At 47.7% G+C, this 26,734-nt stretch overlaps 1 protein-coding gene across 4 annotated transcripts in view; it reads left to right on the top strand.

Annotated features, from left to right (window-relative positions):
• The window catches only part of ADAMTS17 (ADAM metallopeptidase with thrombospondin type 1 motif 17), a 385,992-nt gene that overhangs the window by 200,426 nt on the left and 158,832 nt on the right, over positions 1–26,734 (top strand). For all 4 annotated transcript variants that reach the window (XM_047766837.1, XM_047766834.1, XM_047766835.1 and 1 more), the window contains exons 9-10: positions 21,218–21,358; positions 23,397–23,547. In XM_047766837.1, coding sequence (XP_047622793.1) covers positions 21,218–21,358; positions 23,397–23,547 — 292 coding nt within the window. The remainder of the gene's footprint in view (positions 1–21,217; positions 21,359–23,396; positions 23,548–26,734) is intronic.

Below are 26,734 nucleotides of genomic sequence, written 5' to 3'. Positions count from 1 at the left end.
AGCCCTCCCTCTTGCCTGTCCTACCTGAAGCACTTTGCATCCATCATCTCAGTTCAATGTCAACACTTCTTCTTCTTCTTCTTTTTTTTTTTTAATGGCTGCACCTGCGGCATATGGAAGTTTCCAGGCCAGGGATTGAATCTAAGCTGCAGCTGTGACCTATGCCAGATCCTTAACCCACTGTGCCACCAGGGAACTCCCACTATTCTTCATAGGCCATCCTTAGGTCTCCTTCCCCATAGGGTTCTCTACTTTGGAAGCATAGACAATGCAGAGCTTCCTTACTCTGAGGTGGAGCACTCACCTCATTTTGCAAAGAAGCCTGAGTGGCCCTGGCATCTGGTTTGGTTCTGTCTCCATGATGCTTCCCTGTAATGAAAGAGAAAAGGCTCTTGGGGATTGGAGGGGAGGCTGCTATTACTTGGGTGTGCCTTGTGCTTTGGAAGAGCCCTCTGCCATTTCAGAAGCGGGTCTGGATGAGTGGGCCTTGGGCAGCCTTCCCTCACTGAGGTCTTTGAGGTTTCACATTGGTCTTTCTCCCACCTGGAGAGGGTCTTTTCTGGTTTGGACACATTTGTGCGGTTGGGTTATGGTGCCACCTGGAACCGGGGCACACAGAGAAGGGAGGTGGGAGTGAGAGCGTGGGCAATAGGCCCTGGGGCCTGAGCAGCCGTCCATAGCTTGTAGGAAAAGCCGGTGCCAACAGTGTTCACAGACACTTAGGGTGATGCAGAAAGACAGCACAGTTTGGAAGCAGGGGACACCCACACCTGGTGAGTCTGTTTACTCTTGCTTGTCCTCAGGGCTCAGGGAACAGGGCTTGGAAGGTGAATCACAGGGCAGGCTGTTGTGTGGGTCAGTCCTATGGTCTTTTTAGAGGACAGTCCATCCTTTTTTTAGATTCCACATATAGGTAATATCATATGATGTTTGTCTTTCTCTGATTTACTTCACTTAGTATGATAATGTCTAGGTCCATCTGTGTTCCTGCAGATGACAGTCCATCCATGTCCCGGGGAACAGGCGCCATGGCAGGGCAGCCTGTCATTGTTCCCACCACCCTCAGCACTCACCGTCTCCCCCCCACCCCCCAGTCCACACTATCTTCCTTCTAGGGCCCCAGTGGAAAAGCTTTGCCTGGGATAAATATTTATACGCCTGTGACATTTATGAGGAGGAATCTGGGTCCGGGCTGGGGGTGGGGAGTGGGGGGAGGGGGGAAGCAAGCAGGTAAGATCTTGCCCAGCAGTGAGCATTGCTCTTTCTCCTCTGGAGGCACCGTTCATGTTACAGCAATGTTGCCCTCAGAGCTGGAATCGGCACTGCTGTGCTGCGAAGTAGCTGAGAGGGAACTGCTGGTCCCAGGAGGCTAAGGATCAAGTAGCAGAAGTGACCAAAGGGTGGAGTAACCCCCGAAGTCTCGAGTCCCCATCCTGCTTGGTGGCCCTTCCCGTCCCAACCCCCACAGGTCCCTCACTGCCTGGCCTCAGCCTCCCTTTACGCAGTGAGGATTGGAGCGCTGGTTCCTTTTCCTCAAGAATTGACTTTCTCTTGAAGGTCTCCAGATGGAGGTGGGGGAAACCTTCGGTGTGTGTGTTATTCATGAGCCCTCTGCTGCCATCAGTTCAGTCAAGTCCCCCTGCCAGCCCACCTGGAGGAAAGCCTTGGGTGGGCGTGGCTGAGGGGGACAGCAGGCTCTGCCGTTGACAGTTCACAGTTCAAGACACCTAGACTCTGCCCTTTTATCAGAGTGCCACATTTGATACTAATCACTTTTATAAATGCAAGTGAAAGCATACATGTAAGTAAAGACCAGTATCAAGACTGTTTTTTTGAAAAGCAACAGGATGGGGAGTTCCCATTGTGGCTCAACGGAAACAAATCCAACTAGGAACCATGAGGTTGCAGGTTTGATCCCTGGCCTTGCTCAGTGGGTTGAGGATACTGCATTGCCGTGAGCTGTGGTGTAAGTTGCAGACCTGGCTCAGATCTGGTGTTGCTGTAGCTGGGGTGTAGGCTGGCAGCTGTAGCTCCAATTTGACCCCTAGCCTGGGAACCTTCCTATGTCGAGGATGTGGCCCTTAAAAAAAAAAAGGCAACAGGATGGCAGGGTCCTTGGGCTCCTCTTTCACTCCAGAAGTGCAGCAGGTCCTCCCCTCCAATGCTGGGTCACCTGTGTCTGGAGGGGCCTGGGGAGTGGGCAGCCCTCCCCTGGCTGCTGCCGTGGAGATGCTGGAGCAAGAGGACTTCTACTCTGCTGCTTTCTGTGGGGGCCGCACATTCTGGAAGATAGGGAGCCTGTTGGAACCACCCTTTATTGACAGTTACAGGCTTCCTGTCTGGAACACCTTTTCCTTTTACCTCTCAGATGGGATTCTGTGGGGAGGGCCGCCTTTCCTGTTTTAATAACCCACTATCAACTACAAAGTCGCCGCTGCTAGTAAAAATATCAATTATCGCTTATGCAATACTTCTGGCATTACTTGAAACCACATTCCACCCTCTTAACATAAGAGTTGCTCTGAGCCAGAATTCAGAGTGGGTTTGAGGACAAGTCGCGTACACAGTCATTTAGATGGCCAGAAGAATATATTTTTATCCTGTAACTTGAATGCTGGTTAAGCAGTAGTCATTACAGCAAGAAGCTATAATTAACAATAGGGGACATGATTTTTTTTAAAGATAAAAGTATTGCTTAAGAAGAGCCTAAAAAAAAATAAAAATAAATAAATAAAGGGAAATAAAAATAGCAAAGCCCCAAAAGTCTCAATTGTGTGGAAATTTAAAAAAAGAAAAATCCCCTAGGTTAGAGAAGCAGTCCATATATACAACACCCAGGATATTTCAGAGAGTCACACAAACTAGCATTTGATAATTTAGAAATAGAGTGATTACTGTTCCCACAATTTGTTCCTTAGAAGATTCACCCTCAGGGTAGAATTTTTAGATGAAATATTTGGGCCTTGTGCTTTGTTGTATGTCCAGAATCTACCAACAATAGTGCCTCCCTGGTCTTGCCCCCAAATTGGGAATCTGGGCAGAAATAAAGAACAGTGTCAGGATTTTGACTTTGGCTAACCAAGGAGTGACTGACCTAAATCTTTTGCTTGGCTAAAAGTGTGATGAGAACTGCCATTTGTTAAGAACTTGAACTTCTCTCTGAAATTTGTGGGCGGAAAGGAGAGAAGAATAAAAGGGGGACAAGAGAGTGACTCAGATATTGCAACTCTGTTACATCATGAAGGGAGGAGGTTTTTTGTTTTTTTGAGGGGTGGGAGGTTGGTTTTTTTAGTATTTTAGGGCTCTACCCTCAGCATATGGAGGTTCCCAGGCTAGGAGTGGAATCGGAGTTGTAGCCTCCGGCCTATGCTACAGCCACTGCAACGTGAGATCTGAGCTGTGTCTGTGACCTACACCACAGCTCACAGCAACACTGGATCCTTAACCCACTAAGCGAGGCCAGGAATCAAACCCACATCCTCATGGATCCTAGTCAGGTTTGTTAAGTGCTGAGCCACAAAGGGAACTCCCAGGAGGAGGTTTGATCATGCTCAGAAGGCAGGCCCATCTTCCGTGCTCCCAGAAAAGCCAGCCTCAGTGCAGAATAAGAAAGCTGGAGAGTTCCCGTTGTGGCTCAGCTGGTTAAGAACCTGACATAAAGTCTGTGAGAATGTGGGTTCAATCCCTGGCCTCACTCAGTGGATTAAGGATCTGGCTTTGCCGTAAGCCGTGGTATAGGTTGCAGATGCGGCTCAGATCTGTGGCGTAGATTCAGCCCCTAGCCCAGGAGCTTCCATATGCTGTAGGTGTGGCCCTAAAAAGAAAAAAGAAAAAAAAAAAGGAGAAAGCTGGGCCATTGTTGGACAGCCTGTTTCTCGAGGCCACGTTCATAAAATGCTGCCAACTTCTCCCTCCCCCAGAACTCCTGATTTACTTGGTGTCAGGTGGGGCCCAGATATTGGCATGTTCCAAGGTTCCCAAGTGACTCTTCTGCTCCCTAAGAAAACCATCCACAGTGGCTCTCAGGTGTGTCTACTGTACTGGCAGCTTCAGCATCTCTTGGGAACTGAACAGAAATGTGAGTTCTCATCCCATCCCAACCCCTTCTCCTTAGACCTACTGGATCAACAACTCTGGGGCCGAGACCAGACATCAAAGTTTCATAGACCCACCAGGAGATTCTAGCAAGTGCTGACATCTGAGCACCACTGGTCCACACTATAGCAGCGGCTCTCAGACTTTAATGGACTCTGGAATCTCCAGGAATTTTTAAGATCACCACTTCTAGAGGTCATGCCTCATACCAGTGAAATCAGGGCCTTTGGTGACAAGAGGGGGGCATCAGGGTCTTCTCTCCAGGAGACCCCACCGTGTGGCCATGTCTGCGAGCCAGCACTTTACAGAAATTGAGCTACCTCCTGCTTAGTCTTAACATTCTAGAATTTGCCTTTGCCTGTCCCTCTGGGGTTAATCTTCATTAACCTGCCTGGGTCTGGGAAGGGCTGTTGGGCCCACTATGACGATGGAAGGAGCAGCTGCTTGCTTGTGACTTATTACTGCTCAGGGAAGGGCTCAAGGCTTCCATTTGGGTAAAGCTCTGGGCTAACCCTGTCACCTACATGACAGGCAAAGACCCTAGAGCTGTGGTCTGAAGGCTTTTGAGAGGAATTCCTAGGTAGAGCCCAGCGGGTATTGTTTCCTTCAGTCTAGTCCATCCGTTCATTGTGTGGCTAGTGCTGGGCCAGGCTGCAGGGAGGTTCTGGGCTGTTGAGGCTTAAGCAACTGCACATCCTGCACTCAGGGAGGTCTGAGGGAGGGTCTCTGTGCTTGGGAGGGACCCCTCCTAGCCGAGAAGGACTGAGGCTGTCGCAGGGAGAAAGTGCCCACAGCTGGGCTTCAGGGGAAGGGGAGGGCGGGAAGGGGTGTCCACATAGAGGTAGAGGGCAGGCGAGGGCACAGGGGTCTGGGAGGCCTGGGGGCATTGTGTAGGCCCCAGGGGCCCAAGTTGGCGTCACTTGGGGCCACACAGCTGGAAGGTGGGATGGAAGACACACCCTCCCCCCTCGCCTAGCCCCAGGCAGCTTCCTGGTCAAAGAGGAAAAGGCAGAGCCCAAATAATGAAGCTGTAAAACCCATCCTGATGTGTGGTTTCATGGAAGGTAGGGGTGATGGTCATTAGGAGCAGGAAGCAACCTATCCTTAGGGCTTCTGCTGTCTGGGGCATCCCGTGCCTTTTCATGTCCCTGAGGGGCCTTTGAACTTTGAGAAGCTGTAGGTTCTTCCTGAGCAGCAGATTCGCCATGAAGGTCAGCAAATCCCCTCCTCTGCCCGCCTTTGAAATGGATAGGAAGTGCTAGGGCCTGGTTTCCAGTGCCCATTAAAACACCAATGGCCTCTGGAAGAATTAGGGACAGAGATTACCTCTGGGTGGGGGCGGGGGGTGCAGGGGAGCCTAGGGAATGGGGGGTGGTTCCATTTTTATCTTATACCCCTTTGTCTTTTTGAATTTCCACCATGCATTTATTTTAACTACAGCAAACCAGGCTTTTTCCTGTTGGCTGAAGGAAACCCTCCCTTAGAAATCAGCAGTTGCTCTTGTTTGTAAGTGGAAAGCTTATTAAACCTATGCTTCCAGGCACTCCATGTTGCTAAGCCTAAGTGAAACTGAAAATAATCTTGTCTGCTTAAGAGATGTCTATGGTTAAAAAGGAAAAAAGTACTCACTGTCCTTTTGTGTCTTTGTGAGGCAGGCAGGGAGGGAAGGCCAATATAAAACCAGGAAATTTAGAGCATTTGTTTTAAGTAAATACTTCTCAAAGATGGACTTTTTGAGGGCTGACAATGAGGTTTTTCTTCCCTAAGATTAGCTTCTTGTCTTCTCGCAGAAAGAATTCAGAAATGAGGTGGAAATTGAGAGAGAAAAGTGAGGATTTATTTAAGTGAGAAATACGCTTCTTAAGGAGAGGCGGGCAGAGAGGCCAGCAGCCGCCCTGTGTTTTTTGGCACACCCGTTATATGGGGCATCTAATTGTATGGGCGGGATATTCACTGGAAAGGCAGGGGTTGGGGTGTCATATTCCTTAATTTTCATCCCGGCTTCACTTTCCCAAAAGGAGGAGGGATTTTTGTCCTTATTTAGGCTTTTTGATTTTTTTTGTTTGTTTTTTTTAGCTCTGCACCTGCAGCATATGGAAGTTCCCAGGCTAGGGGTCAAATCAGTGCTGTAGCCATTGGCCTACACCACAGCCACAGCCACGCCAGATCTGAGCCGTGTCTGCAACCTATACCATAGCTCATGGCAACGCTGGATCCTTAACCCACTGAGCGAGGCCAGGGATCAAACCTGCAACCTCATGGTTCCTAGTTGGATTCGTCTCCACTGCACCACGACGGAAACTCCATGTCCTTATTTAGTTTTATTAGAAGTGTCATGGCGTTGATGTATGATGGGTACTTCTTATCTGCATAGATAATTTTATTATAATTTTATTCTAACTAGGACATAATGAGAAACAGGTTACATTCGGACATTGGAGATTTGCACCCTTTTCCACCTTTCTTTGTCTGCCCCCAGGGCACTTATCACCCCAAAAGGTGTGGTTTCCTATCATTCTGGAGGTTCCAGCTTTTCTTTGTCCACCCATGGACCCTGCTGTTTGCATGATGGTTTCCTGCCATCTGGCCCCATGCCCCCCTTTTCTGCTCATGCCTAACTATCTGCTTGCTGTAACAATTTTCCAAAACCAAACCAAATTTCATCCTGAAGTCCATAGATGACCAGCCTTTGACTGACTCCCAGTTTGCTGTCTTCTCAAGGCTGTAGACCCCAGTACTGCCCCCATTCTCAAGGTAGGTGGCTTAGACAAAGGCAGAATCTGTGAGCTAGATCAGAAATGTGCTCTCCGACCAGAACAAGGAAGACCCTTGGTTCCTGGAAGCACTTGTGCAGCTGGCTGTGAGGTGTGGGGTAGTCACCTCTCATTGGGCTCCAGTTTCCACATAGATGCAGACAGAAGGGCTTCAAGAGCCCTTAAAGTCTCAATTCCTGTGGTTCTTTAGAGCCTGAGCCTCAGCTAGAAAAGGAGTTAGTATTCCTAAGCATCAGTCTCCTGGCATTATGTTTTTATGTGCAGAATTTCTAAGCACTAGAAAACAGAGGACGGGTACATATTACAAAGCACTTCAAGGTTCCCAACCCTGACACCAAGCTCCTGGACCACACTGTGTTCACCCAGCATCTCGTGAAGCCACAGGTGTGATGCGAGGTGGGAGGGAGGGCTGATGCTCATAACATCTCACAGGTGTGCTTCCTTCAAAGGGGTGGGGGGAAGGGCATCCAGGAAGGAGACCAAGTCTGAATCCCCTTCCTGAAGGTCTTGGGCTCCAGGTGCCTTCAGGGCCAGTGTCCGGGGAACAGAGGTGTGAAGGCAATATTTCTCTGAATCAGAAATGACAGGAGGAGGGTAGGAGCAGACAGGTAACCCTGGGCCCCAAGTCATTGTGGGGGCCAAGTGCTTCTGGGGGTTCTCCTTGCTGCAGAGCTCTGCTGTGTAGGGCCCAGAGGGATCAAGAGACTTGACCTTGGCCTTTGAAGCACTCCACAGGAGACAGCTCTGGAGGACTCATGGTGGCTATAGATTTCCCTAAAGCTGAGAAATTGCACTCCATTTACACATCATTTTTCTATCCGTTGTGCACAGAAAGTTTCTTCCTGACATCTGGAGGGTAGGATCTATTAGCCTGGGATTTACATCTTTGGAAGGTTTTAGCCATCATTCCATTTCCTGCCCTGTTCAGTCCAATGCCTGCAGTACTGTTAGACGAATTACACTTTAGGCTGAGCTTGTGACTCTTGCTCAGTCTCCCACTTTCCTTCAACAAAACTAAGTGCTGTGATACTGCCAGCCCTCTGTTAGGCAGACTCCTGGGCAGAACCCCAGGCAGCACATTGCTGGAAGGGAAACACTCTGTGCCCTTCAGCTCCCTTGCCATGTACTTGCTAGATTAGGCTGGGCACATGGTCTCCTCATAGAGCCACCCTTAAACCAAATTCAAGGTTGGCCCCTATCACTGCAGAACCCCTTTGGCAGCTGACCAAGAGGGGTAAATAGAGCCAGGAGCTCAGACCCACTTATGCTGCGTCAGCCTGTGTCCACAGCAGAACCCTCCCATGGCCTACATGGGCCTCCATCAGATGCAGCTGGGCCTAAAGGAAGGCCTACTGCAGACCTGAAGGAGACTAGGGAGTCTGTTCCTGACCAGAGGTCTTGGCCTCCTTAATCAATAGCAATTGATAAACAGCTAGGCAAGAAATTCAGGCAAAGCTTTATCGGGGCCCTTGCTGCAGCAGAGGGGAGTGAAAACAAGCAACAGTTTCCCTCCTCACTCCCTGAGAGAGGGGTGAGCTGGTTCCTTACATGGGGAGAGGTTAGGGGCGGGTCCAGGGCTCAGGCCAGAGGGGTGGCTTAGGTGGTCTGCCCACCCATTTGGTGGTGTTGTGTGCAGGGGGCATGTGTAGTACCCTGCTTTTTGCTCTGGGCTCTTCAGAAATGACCGTTAGTTGATCTTTTTTAGTTTTTATATGACTTTTTGCCCATAATTTGCCCCAACTGCGCATGACACATGGTTATTTTTGGCCCCATAGTTTCTTTGTATTTTGTTGCTTGAGGAGAAGATGTTTGTCCTGGTGCAAGCACTATAGCCACTGCAACAAAGAGTCCCAAGTCTTAGGTCTCAGCTTTTCTCAGTCTCAGGGGATCACTGTGCAGTTTGGGAGGTGGGGCTCAGCCTTGTTGGTGCTACTAGTATCCATATGGGCCCTGGGTGGCATTTTGGACTTCAGCATACCATGTTGGGCCTTTTCCTGTGAGCCCCTATGCATTCTAGGTCCAGAACAGGCTGCAGAAGTGATGACAGTGGTGGGGCTGGGAGACATTCATCTTGTTGGTGGTTAATTTTTTTTTTTTTTTTTTAGGGCTACACCCATGGCATATGGAAGTTCCCAGGCTAGGGGCTGAATTGGGAGCTGCAGCTGCTGGCCTACACCACAGCCACAGCAACACCAGATCTGAACCACATCTGTGACCTATACCACAGCTCACGGCAATGCTCCTTAACCCACTGAGCAGGGCCAGGGATCAAACCTGTGTCCTCATGGATACTAGTTGCATTCATTACCACTGAGCCACAACAGGAACTCCATGTTAATGGTTAATTTTAGATGAGCCTAGTTCTTTCAGGAAGTCTTCTTTTGAAATAAAAATAATGTTTCCTCAATCAATTACCTTCCTTTAAAAAGCTAAAGACAGCCTCAGAACTTTTTAGCATTAGAACTATCTCCTTCGTTCTGCCTTATTATAGCCCACCATTCACTTTTTCAGTTAGTGAAGGCCATTCTTTGACCAAATTCATTTGAAATTGCGAATGTCCCAGATTTAATTGCACATGAGACCTCCATGGGAAGGTGTTTAGAGAATCCTTCTTTTCAGACATCATTGTCTGAAGCAATCTAGGCCGAAGTTTTCATTTTCTTGGGTGTTCTGTAAAGCCTTTGTAGATCTGCAGGTTCCTCACTTCTAATACATCACACCACAGCCCTGGGATTTGGAGGGTTTAGGACAGATGGCACCATCAGCACAACCGTTTTAGAGGAAAGCAAGCATAAGTTCATGCAGATGGTACCAAACACAAGTTCCTGTGCCCAGCGTACAGTGAGGCCAAACAGTATGGACATGTTGGAGTTTGGAGCGGAGAAGGTTTATTGCAGGGCCGTGAAAGGAAACAGTGGCTTATGGCCCACCCCCCAAACCCTGAACTCTCCAGAGGGTTTCAGCAAAGCATCTCTAAAGGTAAGGTGAGGCAGGAGGTGTGGTTGGTTGTTTCAAACTTCTTGGTGTAGGAATCCTTTGTTCTTGCAGCTATCCACGTAGGTCAAGTCACCATGTTACTGTAAACCTCCAACCAGACAAATGCTGTTCTCTGTTCTGCAACATTTTATCTCCATATGAATGGAAAAGTGTTGTACCCTTAAAGGTCAGAACCTTGAGAATAGGCTGTCCGGTAATATTTCAGTCTATAGGCAATATTCTCTTTTTTACAGAAGATGCAGAGGCAGCATGACTAGGGACAGGCAACAGAGCACAAAGGCTAAAGGAAAAGAAACAGATCTCATATGCAATCCTATTTGTTCTTTTTACACAAAAAGTCAGTATGAGACAATATGTGAAAGTCTCCCTTCTCTAAATGCCCACAGCTTTCAGCTTCTTATGTCTACAACAGGCTATTGATTCTTTTCCAGTTGTGTCATCAGCCTGTCTTGTTTCTCTAAGTATCTGTAAGCCTGTAGGTAATTTGTGGGCCTCGATATATTCCTGTACCAATGTGATGACGTCCGTGGCTACTAGAACAGTGGTGGTACTTGAGTTTGTTGAATCAGATGCCTTGCCTATATGGTTCAGTGTGGTCATAGTTAGCCACATGTGGGTCTTTAAATTTGTCTCAACTAATTTAATAAAGTCACAGAGTTCCATTGTGGCTCAGAGGGTTAAGGACCTGACGTTGTCTCCTTGAGGATGTGAGTTTAATCCCTGGCCTACCTCAGTGGATTAAAGATCCGGTGTTGCCACAAGCTATGGCGTAGGTCACAGATATGGTTGGATTTGGTGTTGCTGTGGCTCTGGCTTAGGACTCAGCTACAGCTCCGATTCAACCCCTGTTAACTTCACTCTTTATACACCATAGGTGCGACTGTAAAAAAGAAAAAAAAATTCAATAAACTCAGCTCTTTAGTCATGCTAGCACATTCCAAAACGTTCATGACCACATGTGGCTGGGGGCTGCCATTTAGACAGTCACCCAGGGACTGTGGCATCATCACAGAAAGTTGCAATGGACAGCACTGGTCAGCACTTCCTGCCTTGTCTGTGATGCCAGACCCCCGGGCTTCCTGCAGGCAGGGCTGCATGTGCCATTCTTGGCTATGTATCTGGTGCCGTGAGAGTGCTGGTACAAGTCAGTGCCCACCCAGCTCAGACTTCCAGATCAAGAATCACAAAATTACTCTATTTTGAACTGGAAAACCTTTTTGTAACCTTTGAAATGGAAAACCATCTGGTTCAAGCCCCTCCCTTCCCAGCTAGTACAACAGGCCTGAGGAGTTAGGAGCTTTGCCTCAGCTCCCAAAATAACTGGGGCAGGTCTTTAGCATCCACCTTGGCCTCTGTCTTTTTGGGCCATCACTTTGTCTACTACGTCAAACTGTCTTTAGTGTTTACTTTGAAATGTATCAAGAAGAGCCTCTGAAAAAGATGATTTAGAAGAAAGTGCCCTTAAGCTGACCAAGTGTACCTACCTGCAAGCAATCTTGAGCCGATGTACTGAGTGTGCACATATTAGTAACATTTCTATTAGTTGGGAGTGGGCAGCATCAAAGTGTTCACGTTTTAATATTTTGCATTGTTTTGGAAGTCCATCAAACTTCATAAGGCAAGAAATGAGCTATAAACATTGAAGGGGGAGTTCCCGTCATGGCACAGCAGAAACGAATCTGACTAGGAACCATGAGGTTGTGGGTTCGATCCCTGACCTCGCTCAGAGGATTAAGGATCCGGTGTTGCCGTGAGCTGTGGCGTAGGTTGCAGATGCGGCTCGGATCTGGCATTGCTGTGGCTCTGGCGTAGGCCAGCAGCTACAGCTCCATTAGACCCCTAGCCTGGGAACCTTCATATGCCACAGATGGGGCCCTAGAAAAGAGAAAAAGACGAAAAAAAAAATTGAAGGGGGCAAGACAAAGTAGTCGTTATCTACATATTATGAGAGAATCATCTGACAAACTCGTGGAACCAGTGAACGTTCACCAAGACCAACATACCAGTGGTGTGCTTTTCTTAAGGACAGGCAGTAATAGTCACTGAAGAATAAAAGCAAACCTCGCTTACAACCTCAGCCAAAGATGTGGAATACCCAGAAATGCTGCTAGTAAGAAAAGGAAGACCTTGATGATGGAAGCTACAAATTGTTGCCAAAGATCATTGAAGAAAGCCTGAGAAAAGGAAAAGGTGCCCTAATGTCCCAGGATGGCAAGACTCAAAGCTTCAGTGATTGCCCCTCTCCCCAAATTAATCAATTTATTCAGCACAATCCTAAACTAAAAGGACTTCTTATGAAACTTGACAAACCAAAATCATTGGGAAGAGTCAATTTCTCAAAATACCTGAGATAATTCTGGAACAACAACAACAAAGACTAAGGAAAGGAAAGAAGGGGAACTGGCTTCTTCCTTCCACTCCCTCTACTTGCCTTGTCAGAGGCAGAGCTTTTTCTTAACACCCTTCACCCTTTTCATCAATATTGTCGCCTCCAAAATAATCACTCACCTTGGGAGGCCATTTCTTCATTTCATCAATATAAGCATCATTCTAAACCTCTTTGGAATTTATCCATGGAAACAGCTTCAGACAACCCCTCCCTTCTTTGGTAGACTATTTTCCCAGGTCAGAAGTCAACATGGCTTTATGGATTTCTTTTTTTTTTTTTTAGTAGAACTTTCAAGCCTCATTTACCTTCAAGTCTATGAAAGTTGATAACATATTGGCATGCACTGGAGCTCATGGGATGCTCCGGGTGGTGGGGACATTGTAGGAAGCAGCTGGGAGCATCCCAAGGAAAGGTTGCTTGGTTTGTTCACAGTTCATGTTGGAGACCAACCCCTCATGCTGATGATACATGCTGATGAGGCGGTTGGGAGAGGATGCCAAAGGTATCCTTTCTTCTGTATGCAGCAGGCCTGTTGTGTGCTAGGTGTACGTATGCTTCACAGCCATGTGCAGCCCTGCTTTTGTTAGTGCAAGTCCGTGTGCCAGATGCACAGTGAAGCGAAACAAACTGAAAGGTCATAGTTTGGAGCAGTGAAAGGTTTATTGCAGGGCCATGCAAGGAGATGGGTGGCTCATGCCTCTAAAATATCCTGAACTTGCATAACCAAAATTGCAAAGCATTTCTAAAGGCAAGGTGAAGGAGGGGTGTGGTTGGTTGTTGCAAATTTCTTGGTGCAGAAATTATTTATTCTTACAGCTGTCCACAGAGGTCAGGCCAAGCTGTTCCTGTAAACCTCCAACAAGATACATGTATACTTCAGAAAAGAGCAAAAGCAGAGGATATCAGGGAAGGGCCTGTCCTGGGAAGACCCCATAGGGTCCTCCTCAGTTACACTCTGAGAGCTGGTAGAGCAGGGGGGTGGGGGGGGGCATCAAGATAGTCTCAACTGTGTAAGGACCAACTTTGTCATGTGGAAGCCGGACCAGAACCACAGAAGCTGATGAGCAGGAGGAGATCTTCAGGTCAGAACATGGCTTTTTAGTGAGATGACCCAGCTTCAGCCCATGTCCCTCAGGCTTTTACCAAACCCAGGATGCTGAAGGCACAGGGAGCTGAGCAAGTGTTTGGCCTGCTGCCTTCAAACCTAGATCTGCTGCTGAGGCATGGAAACAGGAGGCTATGCCACAGGCCACCATCATCACCTTCTTCCTATGGAGACAACACATGGTATTGACCAGTGGTCATTGAGGATTATCCTTTGCTGTTGCCCTGAGCAGGATGCCCACTTGCCAAAAGTAGTTGGGCTTCTCAGGTTTCCATGAAGCTTCTGCTCATGGGTCCCTGACCCCAGATCTGCCAGCACAGCCATGATCTGTTCATTGCAGAAAAGAAATGGAATTTAAAGGCATATATTAGGGCGGAAACTGTTCAATTTGCCATGAACCTCCCTTCCCTCCCCACTTTCCTGGTTGCCTTGCAGCTCTCCGAGGGCACCTGGGTTTGCAGCTTGGGGGCAGCCAGCATTCCTTTACTCAGGTGTGTGCTTAGCGGAAGCAAGGCCCTCATTTCTGTCAGGCACTCGGGGTCTGTTTTCCCGCATCTCCATTCCTTCAGAATGTAAAGTCTGCGAAAGCAAGTGTCTGGTGGTATAAAAGCTTTGAATCATGTTTGTTGAATGAATGAATGATGGTTCATGTCATGATCCCTGTTCAGTCATAGATGAAGGAGTGGAGGCTCAGAGAAGCTGCCCTTTCAAGAGGCAGAGGTGGAATTCCCACCCAGGTCCGTCTTGAGGCCAAGCCAGGTTCTTTCAAAGACAGTGCTCTGCTATTTGAAAAGGGGATCATACCATTCTCTTTGACTGTTTATATATTTTCATCAAAACTATTAGATAATTGGAGAGTGGCTGGGGCTTGGAGCCAGTTGCTGTGTATGCAGGTGTCCAAGCAGAGTGGGGTGGGGATGGAGCAGGAGGAGAAGCCCCAGCTGTGAGAGGCGTGGTGGCTGCTGTTGTCCACGTGGCCCAGAAAGATGGTTCTGGAGACTTAACCTTGGTGGGTGACCTCAAACATATGATTCCGGTTTTATATCCCCTGAAGGTGCTCATCAAGAAGGAGGGAAATGACACTGCCACTCCTGTCCTTGTTCCATCCGGATGCCGTAGAGACACAGCATTGATATAGAGGAAAACCCTTGGGCAAAATAACAGCCTGGTGGTACTGCATCTTGTAGAGTTAGATTCTAAAATAAGGGTTAAGAGTAAAAATAGTTCATCAAGATTATCTTTGATGATCACTCAGAAAGGTCCACATCAAACACCAGACACTGTTTCTCTGAGCATCAAATGAAATTTAAACTTCACATATCAAGGAGATCCCGTCATGGCTCAGTGGTAATGAACCTGACTAGTATCCATGAGGACTGGGGTTTGATCCCTGGCCTTGCTTAGTGTATTAAAGGATTCAGCATTGCTATAAGCTGTGGTATAGGTCACAGACGTGTCTCGGATCCCACGTTGCTGTGGCTGTGGTGTAGGACAGCAGTTGCAACTCTGTTTCGACCCCTAGCCTGGGAACTTCCAACATGCTGCATGTGAGGCCCTCAAAAGACAAAAAACAAAATGAAACAATAAACTTCACATATCAGAGCTCCACACCTCGTGCCCTGGTTGCATAGAAAAATGTGTATCGTGCAACACCAGAGTCACCCTCAGCATGATGCTGTCTGTGTTCATAGAGAGAGGCTCTCAGACCCCGAGAGAAGGTGAGACGCCCAATTCTCTCACTTCTCTCAGGGTCACATGTGCACACATGCATGTGCGCATATATATGCAAATGTATGCACTCATTAACCAGAGTAGGGGATAGAATGGCCCAGGCTTTGTTTTCTTTTTTATTTTTTTCACTCTTCATCTATCTCTCATCCAAATTAATTACATTGTTGTTAAATCGAAAATTTAAAACCCATTTGAAATGGATCATGTGTGTTTGTGTGTGCACGTGTATATATATATATACATTTTTTAATTTTCTTTTTATGGCCACATCTGTGGCATATGGAAGTTCCCAGGCCAGGGGTCAAATCAGAGCTGCAGCTGTGACCTACACTGCCACCACAGCAATGCTGGATCCTTAACCCACTGAGCAAGGCCAGGGATCAAATCCACATCCTCACAGAGACAATGTTGTGTCCTTGGTCCGCTGAGCCACAGTGGAATCTCCAAACACACATATATTTATATACATACACATGCAACCCAGGCAAGACTTCTTTGAGGGAAGGCCAGACCTAACTCCTATGCCTGACATCGAAATCTCATGTATATGTCTCAGTGGGTTAAGGACATGGTGTTGTCACTGCTGTGGCCCAGGTTGCTGTTGTGGCATGGGTTTGAATCCTGGCTCAGGAACTTCCACATCTGTAGGCAAGGCCAAAAAAAAAAAAAAAAAATCCCATATAAACCCAAGAATGTGTGAGTGCTTTTGTGATTTCAGCACTCTGGTTAGCTAAGAGAGACTGTATATACTCTAATGTGCCCTCTCAGTCTTTGCCTGCTGTAATGTTACCCACTATAACAAAATGAACTTAACACCAACACTGTATGTGTTCTCATTTACTCATTAGCGATTCAGTCCTGTACATATTGGTGTTGGAGACCCTATTTTTTAGTTACAATGTTACTGAATCCCTGCAAGCTGGTGGGCTCATTTTCCTGTATAGAAGCAAAAACTTCTCCATGGTGAGGGAATCTTAATTCTGTGTTCCCTATAAATGGGGTTATTGATGATCACGACAATGAACCCCATGGTTCAGTCTGTATAAATGAGTGCTGCCTGGTAGTCCTAGTGATTTTTACGACTTGTAAGTAAAGTTTCTGAGCCACTGCAGATTGAGGGAACAGTCTGGTTCTTGGCACAAAGGAGCAGCAGTGGAGAATTTCTTTTCTGGTGTAATGCTAGCCCGTTAATTATTCTGATGTTAATTAACAGTAACTAAGAGAAATCGGCTTACCATTTCCTAGAAACTGCCATGGGCCATTCCTTTTACTGCAAAGTCAGTAAACATTTATTGGAAAGGGGTTGGCAGGCAGTGCACCCCCAGGGCTACCTAAGTAGGTTTGGGCCACCAGACCTCCCACCCCCAACTAGAGAGGCTGCCCCAAAGGAGCTGTTTCTAGGATTTTTTTCATCCCTTGCCACCATGTTCATTTCACAGACCCGGCCAAGAGTACTTTGAGGAGGGGCAGACCTGGTTCACAAACCTGACATCAAAACTCCAAAGTGTCTGAGAGACAGACATACAGGCTCAGAGCCACATAAAACGGGAGCTTCCCAAAAGGCACATGTTCCGGCTAGCATCTCCCATACCTTCCAGGGTTTGGGGTGAAGCTAAGATGAGTGGAGCGCTGCCTTTCAGAACCCTCACGTGGAGTAGGTCATTATTTCCTGAGACAAATACACGAAGCAATGCGTTCTTTTGTTTTAAGATTAAATCTATTGGAGGCCTTTAAGTTCTTATTGTGTCTGATAAATCTGGGCCACATGTGACATGAGGCCCATTTGTGTCCTTAATCTCAGTCACTTAATGTTAAGATTACTATGCATGCAGAATGCTTCATGTTTTGCTGAAATGTAGTGCTACCACAGACATAAACCTAAAGTAACATGCATTGTTCAGTCAAGTGAGCTGTCAATTAAACTAAAAATAGCATAAACCGTAGTTTATGTAGACCTCACCTTACTAAGCCTCCCACCCCAATGCTAGTTCATCAGACTGTAAATTTATGAGGCACTTAGTGAGCATTTGAACGTTTTAAATCAGATCAAGGGGCTATATTAGAGACAAGCTCCAGAAACCCAAGAATCACACTTTCGGCCGATCTGCTGACTGGCGCATTCCTTAGGGAGGTCCTTCTTGAGGGCTGGAGGAATGAAGCTATAACCTAACACCCTGCGGGCTTTTAGCTGTTGAGGGTGCACTCAGCTTTCCTGAGGATTTCTGTGTATGTCTCTGATGTGTCTTATAAGCAGCTTGACCACTAGAGAAACATTGAGAAAAATGGAAAGTGGTTACAAGTGATAGGTTCCTCCATACCTGGTGAGGCCATTCTGTTAGGGCTTTGGTCTCCTCTGATTGTGGTTTTTCCCAGTGACAAAGAGAATGAGGTGGCTGCTGAAGACGTCCCAGCCTGGCTCAATGGGAGGTGGCCTGGGATCTTGTGTTGATCTCCTTGGGGCCAGATTCTCCACATCGGCCATGACAAAGTTTGACCTGTTCCCCGTGCTGTGCTTACACATTGTCCTTAGGAATGGAGGTCAGAGACACTTTTTTTCATGAAACCTTGTATTTCTGTAACTTTTACACATACAGCAGAGTTCCCTGAAAGTCATCAAAATTTTCAGATCTATCCATTTGAAAACTCTATCACTGGTTTTATTTCAGTTATCAAATCAAATCTTAAATTGAATTTAAGTGACTTTTAATATCCCTTTGCTCCAGGCAGTGGAAGAACCAGTCAGTTCCTATCTTCCCTGAAATGAAGAGATAGATACAGATACAGGTAAATGTACAGGTATAGATAGAGGTACAGATATGGGTATAAGTACAGATACAGGTACAGATACAAATAGAGGTACAGATACAGGTATAGGCGCAGATACAGATGCGGGTGCAGGTAGAGTTACAGATAAAAGTACAGATATAGATAGAGGTACAGATACAGACAGAGGTACAGATACAGGCATAAGTACAGATAGAGGTGCAGATACAGTGTAGCTAACAGGAAAAAAAAGTAAACTGAGTAATGACAATGAAAAGCCATTCCCATTGGTCAGATGTATCTGTTAATCCCTTTGATCTTTAACCCTAAGCGGGTGGATCCCTGACATCCAGGCAAGAGAGCAAGACTGCATCTCCTCAGAGATAGTTTCCACTGTTCTGTTGAGCAAGCTGCTGCCACCCTAGAACCAGCACACTTATCATGGATTTGGATCCTCTGATTTTTGGATGCTTTCTTCTACATTAAATAGCTGATCTATTCAATAAATATTACAGAGTGCTTGCTCTGTGCTGGCTGCTAATGGACAGGCTGGGCTGGAAAGCTGCCCTGGAAGAACCTTGATGAGTTGGAAGGGCCCTGGGAAGTCCTGGGAGCCAGCATATTCCAGGGGGAGTTTGGCAGGAGTGGTCTGGATTGAGAGGAAGGGTGGCCACCAACATGTAGGCCTGCAGAAGCCTTCTCTCCTGACAGGACCATAGAATAGTCAGTCAACTGGCCAATGGACCAGAAAACTGGTTCAAGTGGGGAAACATGAGAAATTATACTTACATTCTTAGGTTCATTTTGATTTAACCTAAACCATGAAAACTTTTTTTTTTTCCTGCCAATTTTGTGGTAGGAGCAAAAGCCTTTTTTTTTTTTTCTTTTCTTTTTCTTTTCTTTTTCAGGTCTGCACCCTGAGCATATGGAAGTTCCCAGACTAGGGGTCGAATGTAAGCTACATCTGCCGGCCTACACCACAGCCACAGCAACGTGGGATCTGAGTCACATCTATGACCTACACCACAGCTCATGGAAATGCTGAATCCTTAAGCCACTGAGCGAGGCCAGAGATCAAACCTGCATCCTCACGGATTTGTTTTTGCTGCGCCACAACAGTAACTCTCTCAAAAGCCTCTTTTGCATGCATGCATGCGTGTGTGTGTGTGTGTGTGTGTGTGTGTGTGTGTCTTTTTAGGGCTGCACCCTTGGCATATGGAGGTTCCCAGACTAGGGGTCAAATTGGAGCTTCAGCTGCCAGTCTTCCCCATAGCCACAGCAATGCCAGATCCAAACCACATCTGCGACCTACACCATAGCTCATGGCAACACCAGATCCTTAACCACTGAGTGAGACCAGGGATCTAACCTACATCCTCATGGATATTAGTCAGATTCGTTTCTTCTGAGCCATGATGGGAATGCCTCAAAAACCTCTTTTTGAGGGAAGCCATTGGACATCCATGGCACCTTTCTCCCACAGACCACAACTGCAATGCCATCAGTTTGAATTTTTTTCTTTTAGATTCAGCAGAACTTGAGAGACCCTAATGAAGCAGTCTGGAGGACAAATTTTTTTTTTTTTTTTGCTTCTGTTTCTTTGCAGTTGTTTTGCCCACATCCAGTTTGGTAGTAGCCTGTTTTAGCTACTAGCTAAATTGGTATTCCCAAAAACAATTTTACTTTCATTCACGTATTACATTGATTAATACAACGTGTAGCTACGTGTATTAATTGAATTAAGAAGGATTAACTGGGAGTTCCCATCATGGCACAGCGGAAAAAGATCTGACTAGCATTGTTGAGGTTGCAGGTTCGACCTCTGGCCTTGATCCATGGGTTAAGGATCTGGGTTGCAGTGGCTACAGCTCCAATTTGACCCCTAGCCTGGGAAACTCCATATGCTGCAAGTGCAGCCCTAAAACACGAAAAGAAAAAAACAAAAACAAAAACGGGGATTAACTATAAATAGGTTGGAGAATAAATCATTTGACCCTTGGTAAGCATACCCTCCACTGGGCATGTATGGATGGTTGAGGGAGGGCTACCAGCGGGAGGAACATGGGTGCCAAGCCATGTTGTACCTGGGGTAGGATGGCACCAGCTGATCCGCTCCTCTGCAGGAGTATGGAGTGGCCTGGGGTGTGCAGGGCATGAATGCAGGGAACGTGATGAAGGATGGTCAGTGGCGTAAGAGGAAAACTAGGATAAAGGGTTCCAGAGTCACAGGCAGACCCTCTGGGCATAATTGTCTCCGTTTTGTGTCTGTCTCCACCCAGGCTGACTTGAGGTCAGGGATGGCACATGTACACACAGTACCTTCTCTTTTTTGTACATTGCTGGCACTCAGGAAACCTCTTATAAATATTTTTGCATGAATGAAAGTCTGTGAGTTTTCCATGGGGCTGCTGACAGAGAGTGAGCAACACTTGTACATCGTGAGTCTCCCCTGGAAATCATGGGTCAGCAAACCAGACCATCTGACTTCATGAGTTCTGCACCTCAGCTTCCCCCACTGACAGTGTATGTGTGAACTAAGAGCACTGTTCAGCTCCCCTTCCTGCTGGCCGCCCACATCTAGGCCAGCATCCCAGTGTCTTGCAGGTAAAACTGGGGAAGGTAACAGGCATGATCTTGGTGGACCCAGGTGCGATGACATGAATGAAAAGCCATCATCGTTCATGAGTTTTCACAAGTCAAAGCCTTGGTTGGTTCCCACCAGCCCTTGGCATAGTGCCTTCTCTCCAGGCAATAAAACACGTAGACCATTAGTACTAGGATATTGTAGTGTGGGAACACCATCAGAAGAACTATATGTCATGGTTAATACAGTTTGTTCATTCATTCATTATCTATTTGTTGAGTGAATGCTCTTAGTGTCTGTTACATGCTCAATCAATGTTCATCCACTAAACAAGCAGGTTCTCACCTCCTCCTCTGTAAGCTGGGACCTGCTGGTCTACTCTAAGAGAAAGCAGAGGACCAGGTGTCAACTGAGTCACCTTTTGTGTTTAGGACTTGGTCTAGGAGTTCCCACTGCAGCTCAGCAGGTTAAGGACCCAACGTTATCTCTGTGAGGATGTAGGTTTGATCCCTAGCCTCAGTGGGTTAAGGATTCAGCATTGCTGTAAGCTGCAGTATGGGTTGCAGATGCAGTTCAGATCTGGTGTTGCTGTGGCTATGGTGTGGACCTCAGCTGCAGCTCCAGTTTGACTCCTGGCCTGGGAACTGCCATACGCTGCAGGTGCAGCCTTAAAAAGAAGAAAAAAAAAAAGAATTGGTCTAGGCTGACGTCATGTGCTACAGCCTAGACCTGGAGGTGCAAAGCCTGTAATGTGTCCTTCTCCCCTCTCCCTTGGGCAGCTTGGGGATGAACCATGACGACGAACACTCCTCCTGCGCTGGCAGGTCTCACATCATGTCGGGAGAGTGGGTGAAAGGCCGGAACCCTAGCGACCTCTCCTGGTCCTCCTGCAGTCGAGATGACCTTGAAAACTTCCTCAAGTAAGTCCTTGAGTCATTCCGTACAGTCAGTACCATAGTGAGGGTGACCATACTTCCTAAGGACACAATGTGGGGAGTGTCCACCGGTGTGAGCAGCAGTGAAGCTCTTCGAATTCTCAGCTGACCTAGCTTCCTCCAAGGTTCGCTTCTTTCTGGTCTGAAGTTGGGCACCCAGCCGAGGATCATAAATGCTCATCAGTGGAAATGGTAGTGCAGTGACCAGCTCTTGAAAAGGTTTCATTTCATTTCTCTGCATCATTTTGACCGTGAGTAGAGGTGGCCTTGGCAGCACCCCTTGGCCGCTGTGGAACAGGGCATTTCCTCAGCACCCAGGATGCTTCCTATGATAGGAGTCCATTTGCTGAGGCAGAGGGCTTGCTCACCTCCCTCCTGTGTGGGGCCAGGGTGGGTTTATCTCATAGCCACTTTCTTTCCAGAATGTGTCTGCATCACTCTACTCTCAGATTTCTGTGGAAGAACTGGCCATCTGATGTCAGACCTTTGTCAGACAGAGTCTGTGCTCATGTACAATGTGGGTCCCTTGGTGGCAAGACCTCAAGGTTAGACTCACGGAATTGATGGACAGAGCCTGATTGCTTCACTGGTTAATTATATCATCTCTTCACCCCATGGAGACTGAAGGGGCTCAGTGAGCTTTTTATAATCAAATGTCCACTGAATTCAGGGAGTAGCAGCCTGGGCACTACTCTGGTTTTTTGTCCTCTTTTTGGGTCTTCTTCCAGAATCTTCCCTGTGGCTCAGAAAATTTAGCGGTACACAGGCCTTAAACATGGACTTGTTAGTTTTAATGTGGTCTGTTTCCTACCAAGTACCTGTTCTCACCACATCATAATGAAATGTTGGAAGCCCCTTGACATTATTTTATTTTACCTGAAGCATCAGGGAAATCAGGGTGTCTTTATCCGCTTACATTCACAGTCCAGGTCCCATTCCCTTTGTTCAAATGTACCATGTGTTTGAGCCCAGGGGAGGGGAACGAGCGTCAGCCTGGGTGTACTTGCATGCACCCTTTTCTTCAAGAATCTTGGCAAGAGGCTGGGTTTTCTTTTTACTACCATCTGCCTTGTTTTAGGAATTAAAAAATAAAAGCATTCAAGTATTTAACCTCCTAATGGAGCCACTGCCTCACAACCCCCAGGTAGTTTTTCAGAGCTGTTCTCAACAGCTCTGAACATTTCCATCCTGGTTGAAATCCTGGTGTCCACAGCAGGGCATCTGTTAGCCACCTGTCACGGCCAGCAGGGAGGTGTAGTCACCTGACCCAACCAGTGGCCACGGCCTAACAGGCTCTCCAGGAGAATCTATAGGATTGTAGATAAGCACATACATTTATATATTTATGTATGTATGTATGTATTTATTTTTGTCTTTTTGCCTTTTTGGGGGCCGCTCCTGCAGCATATGGAGGTTCCCAGGCTAGGGGTCTAATCAGAGCTGTAGCCACAGGCCTACGCCAGAGCCACAGCAACATGGGAGCCGAGCCGTGTCTGTGACCTACACCATAGCTCACAGCAATGCCGGATCCTTAACCCATTGAGCAAGGTCAGGGACTGAACCCGCAACCTCATGGTTCCTAGTTGGATTCATTAACCATTGAGCTATGATGGGAACTCCAAGCACTTTTATTTAAAATTAAGCAAAACAACTCCAAATCCTTTTTTTTTTTTTCTATATTCATAGTGACTCTTGCTAAGGCTATATGCTAGGAAAATATCAAGGGACTCTATTGCAAAAGCATTTTCATCCAAGAAAGCTCTGAGACTGCCACCTCCCACCACCTGCCCTTTGGGTGAATATTCCCAGGCCCTTTCTAGTTGCCCAGCCCACGTGGCCTTCAGAGTAAAGATCTGCGTTCAGCCATATGGAGAAAGAGTAAAAAGTGCAGTCCATGTGTCCATGCCTGGCCCATCTCTCCCCATAAATAACTTGGAGGTTCCTCATTCTTGGTGACTGACAAATCAGAGCAAAAACCCCAGGTGGTCCACTTGTAGGCCTGCTCACCTCTTGGCTTTTTCAGGTCCAAAGTCAGCACCTGTTTGCTGGTCACAGATCCCAGGAGCCAGCATGCTGTGCGCCTCCCGCACAAGCTGCCGGGCATGCACTACAGCGCCAACGAGCAGTGCCAGATCCTATTTGGCACCAACGCCACCTTCTGTAGAAACCTGGAGGTAAGTGGCCTTGGGAGGAAGGAGCACCTGGCTTCTGCTATAGGATATGGGTGGTTATGCTCCACATGCATGTTATGTTCACAGACACACGCACACATGTTGAATCAGATGTTATGCACATGCTTATACCTATACCCCTTGTGCATCTGCATCGGGTCTCTGGAGAAAGGCACACACATACACATGCATACATACCCAGCCCCCACACACAGGAAGTTTGGCCAGGGGATGATTCAGAATTACTACTGACACCAACAGCCTAATGTGTTATTTGTTTCATTTTTAATCCAAAGGTCTTTCTTCTTCTCTCCTTCCCTCCCTCCTTCCTTCCTTCTTTCCTTCTCTAATGTCTTAACCTGAAAACTTTAAGACAATAGGGAAAAGAAAATAATCTATCCTTCTTGGAAGTGATATAATGTCACCTGATATCAAACCCTGCAGAGATATAGAAGAAATAACAGCTGCCCAGCATTGGAAAGGGTCATGCTGAGAACATTTAACAAATAATAAATTGATCATGTGATAAGAGAGGTAGTAACCCCATTAAAATGTTGCCATTCCCTGAGCAGTGCCCACCTTTTGCTCTAAAGCTTCCAACGTACCTGATCCCAGTTAACCCTCAACGCGGACTCCTGAAGTTATTCTCCCCAGGATACAGGTGCTAACACCAAGCCTCAGAGGTTCTGATGGTTCAAAATGGCTTGGTTAGTAGGTAAGTAGAACAAGGACTTGATTCAAATCTGTTCAGCCCCAGAGCAGGCACCTCCTCACCGTGCTGCAGACAGCTTGATCACTTCTGAGGATGAATGTGCCAAGAGGCACCTGCCTTCTGAGACCTGGGCAGGACAATCTCCCTGCTGTGGCCCCAGGAGACATCCAGGGCAGCCTGTGGTCCACCTGGCAGTTGGCGTCAGGACTGAAGTTGCAGTCCAGAGCCTGTGCTTCCGAGGGGTGGGAGAACCAGCCAGTGAGGTGTGAGCTGCAGGGCCACTCCATGGCAGCTGGCCTGGAGCTCAGCACAGCAGCTCATCCCCGGGAGGCAGCCTGGAGGCTGGGTGGGCTCCAAGACTGATGGATGGATAGACCAGGACTGTGCCTTCAGGATGAGACCCTGGGATCCTGGCCAGCAGAACAGGTCAGCCTGGACTCGGAGGCAGGAAGCTGCCTCTTGAGTATTTCCAGGCTATGTGAACTGGTTCAGGAAATCAAGGTGGAATCTGCAGGTGGGGTATTGCCTACCATTGTCTGGGGGTGCTGAAAAGGGCAGTGTCTCACAAGCAGGCTGGCCTCTCTGCTGGCTATTTCCTTACAGGGCATTTATCCACAGGGTTCTCCCCAATATTCATCACCCATTCCCCTGCAGAGGCACCAGCCAGGGTCCCTTCCAGGCCTCACATCCTCAGCCATGGCAGGGTTGAAGGACTTCTGAGGGGGAGGTGGGATAAGCCTAGGATCCCGTCATTCCCCACAGCCTGCCATGATGTCTTGCGCTCACCATCAACCTTGACCTCTAAGGCTTGACCATGGACCCTCTCCTTCAAGTACCGTATGCTGGCCAAGAGGCTCCTTGTCTGCCTGCCCAGCCTTCAGTCCCTTACAGTACATGATGGCACAGGACTGTCAGAGAGGGCAGGTTTCAGAGGTCCTTTGATGGTGTGGTGACAGCAGGAGATCCATGTGTGTGGTACCTCAGGGGAGGATGCTGAGCATTCGGGAAGAGTAGGAGCACCCTGGGCACCAAGGGTGGAGAAGAGGAGAGCCCCAAGCTGAGCCAGTGGACACACAGCACCCACTCTACCCACTGTGAAGTCCTCCCTGGCTGGCAGACTAAGCTGAGCTGGCCCCATGGAGGGCAGGCTTGACTGTGGTGGGAGCTAGATGGAGGATGCCTCCTTCCAGAGGGTGGCAGCCATTGCCTTGTAGGAACAACTGTTGCACACCAGTTCAGTGCGGGCCACTGGAAGGGAGGGAGCACAGGTATTGGGGGCTCATGATCCCCTCCGCTAGACTCCTTCCATGTGCTGTCACATGAAGCCCTGGCTGCTGTCCTCCTTTGAATCCCATTTAACAGATCAGAAAACAGAGGCCAAGAGAGGCTGGGTAATGGACCAAGGTCACTCAGCCAGAAAAAGGTAGGCTGGGGACCAAGCCCAGATGTGAGTATTACAGAGGGAGAAAAGGCGGGTTCTGATCATTCGAAGATAGACTCCAAAGGAGAGGAAGGTGACCTGACATTTTCTTTTCTTTCATTAGCATCCTTTTGTTTGAAGAGAACAGTGAGAGGTCCACAGGTGATCAGCTCAGCTGGGTTCCTCTCTTTTCCCTAGAAGCTCAAAATATGACTCTACACAGGGAGAGCTTTTTTGTTTTCTGAGTTACAGTACAGCTGAACATTTATTCCTAGCTCATCAGGAAGCACAAAGTATGCTTTCCCGCTTACCTTTTCCTTGAGCTTTCCACCAGCACTAAATCAGAGTCTGAGTTTTCCTCCCCCAGTCCTCGCAGGAGTGACTCCTTAGGGGCATGGAGGAGCATCCACGGGCATGGCTGACTTGGCGCCAGCCTCAGCTGCTGTGAGCATCCTGCTTGCAAGGCTGGTGGTGCTTTCTTCTGTGCAAATCTAATAGGTGGCGGTAGCTTCTTGTGCTGGAGAAAACGTCATACGGATGCCAAAGAGGTGATGCTGGAGAGGAGAGGCAGATGTCAGCTGGGACCCAGGACTCGGGGAATGCTGCCCTGAGCCCGGCACCCACGTCAGACTCTCACCCAGGCTCCATGGGAGTCTAAAGCTCGTTTGATCATCACTTTGCGCCTTTGTGCTTTTACAGGTCTGTTTCCGTTGATGTTCAGTATAACAAGAGACAAACGTGCGTTGTGCTGTTCCTCCTCCTTCACCATAACTGACTCCAGTGCTGGGATGAGCCCTCTCCCTCCCCCCTTGTCCTCATCCCCTTTTCACCCCCCTCTCCTACTCCGTTCTGATTCTCTTTGCCTCCCTTCTCTTCCTTGATGCCCTGGTGGGCACATACTCTGCTTCCCACTGGCGTTTCCTCTATCTGGATGCTCTTCTCTCAGTTGTCCATGTGACTAACTCCATCATCTTTGGGAGCTTTTTTGTTTGTTGGTTTGTTTCAGAAGTAACCTTCTCAAGGAGGCCTACCCTGATCACGCTATTTAAAATTTCCAT

Source organism: Phacochoerus africanus, chromosome 2 (assembly GCF_016906955.1).
Source record: "Phacochoerus africanus isolate WHEZ1 chromosome 2, ROS_Pafr_v1, whole genome shotgun sequence".
NCBI classification, from domain to species: domain Eukaryota; kingdom Metazoa; phylum Chordata; class Mammalia; order Artiodactyla; family Suidae; genus Phacochoerus; species Phacochoerus africanus.
Note: the sequence above shows the minus strand (reverse complement) of the source record. Positions and strands in the feature narration are given on the sequence as shown.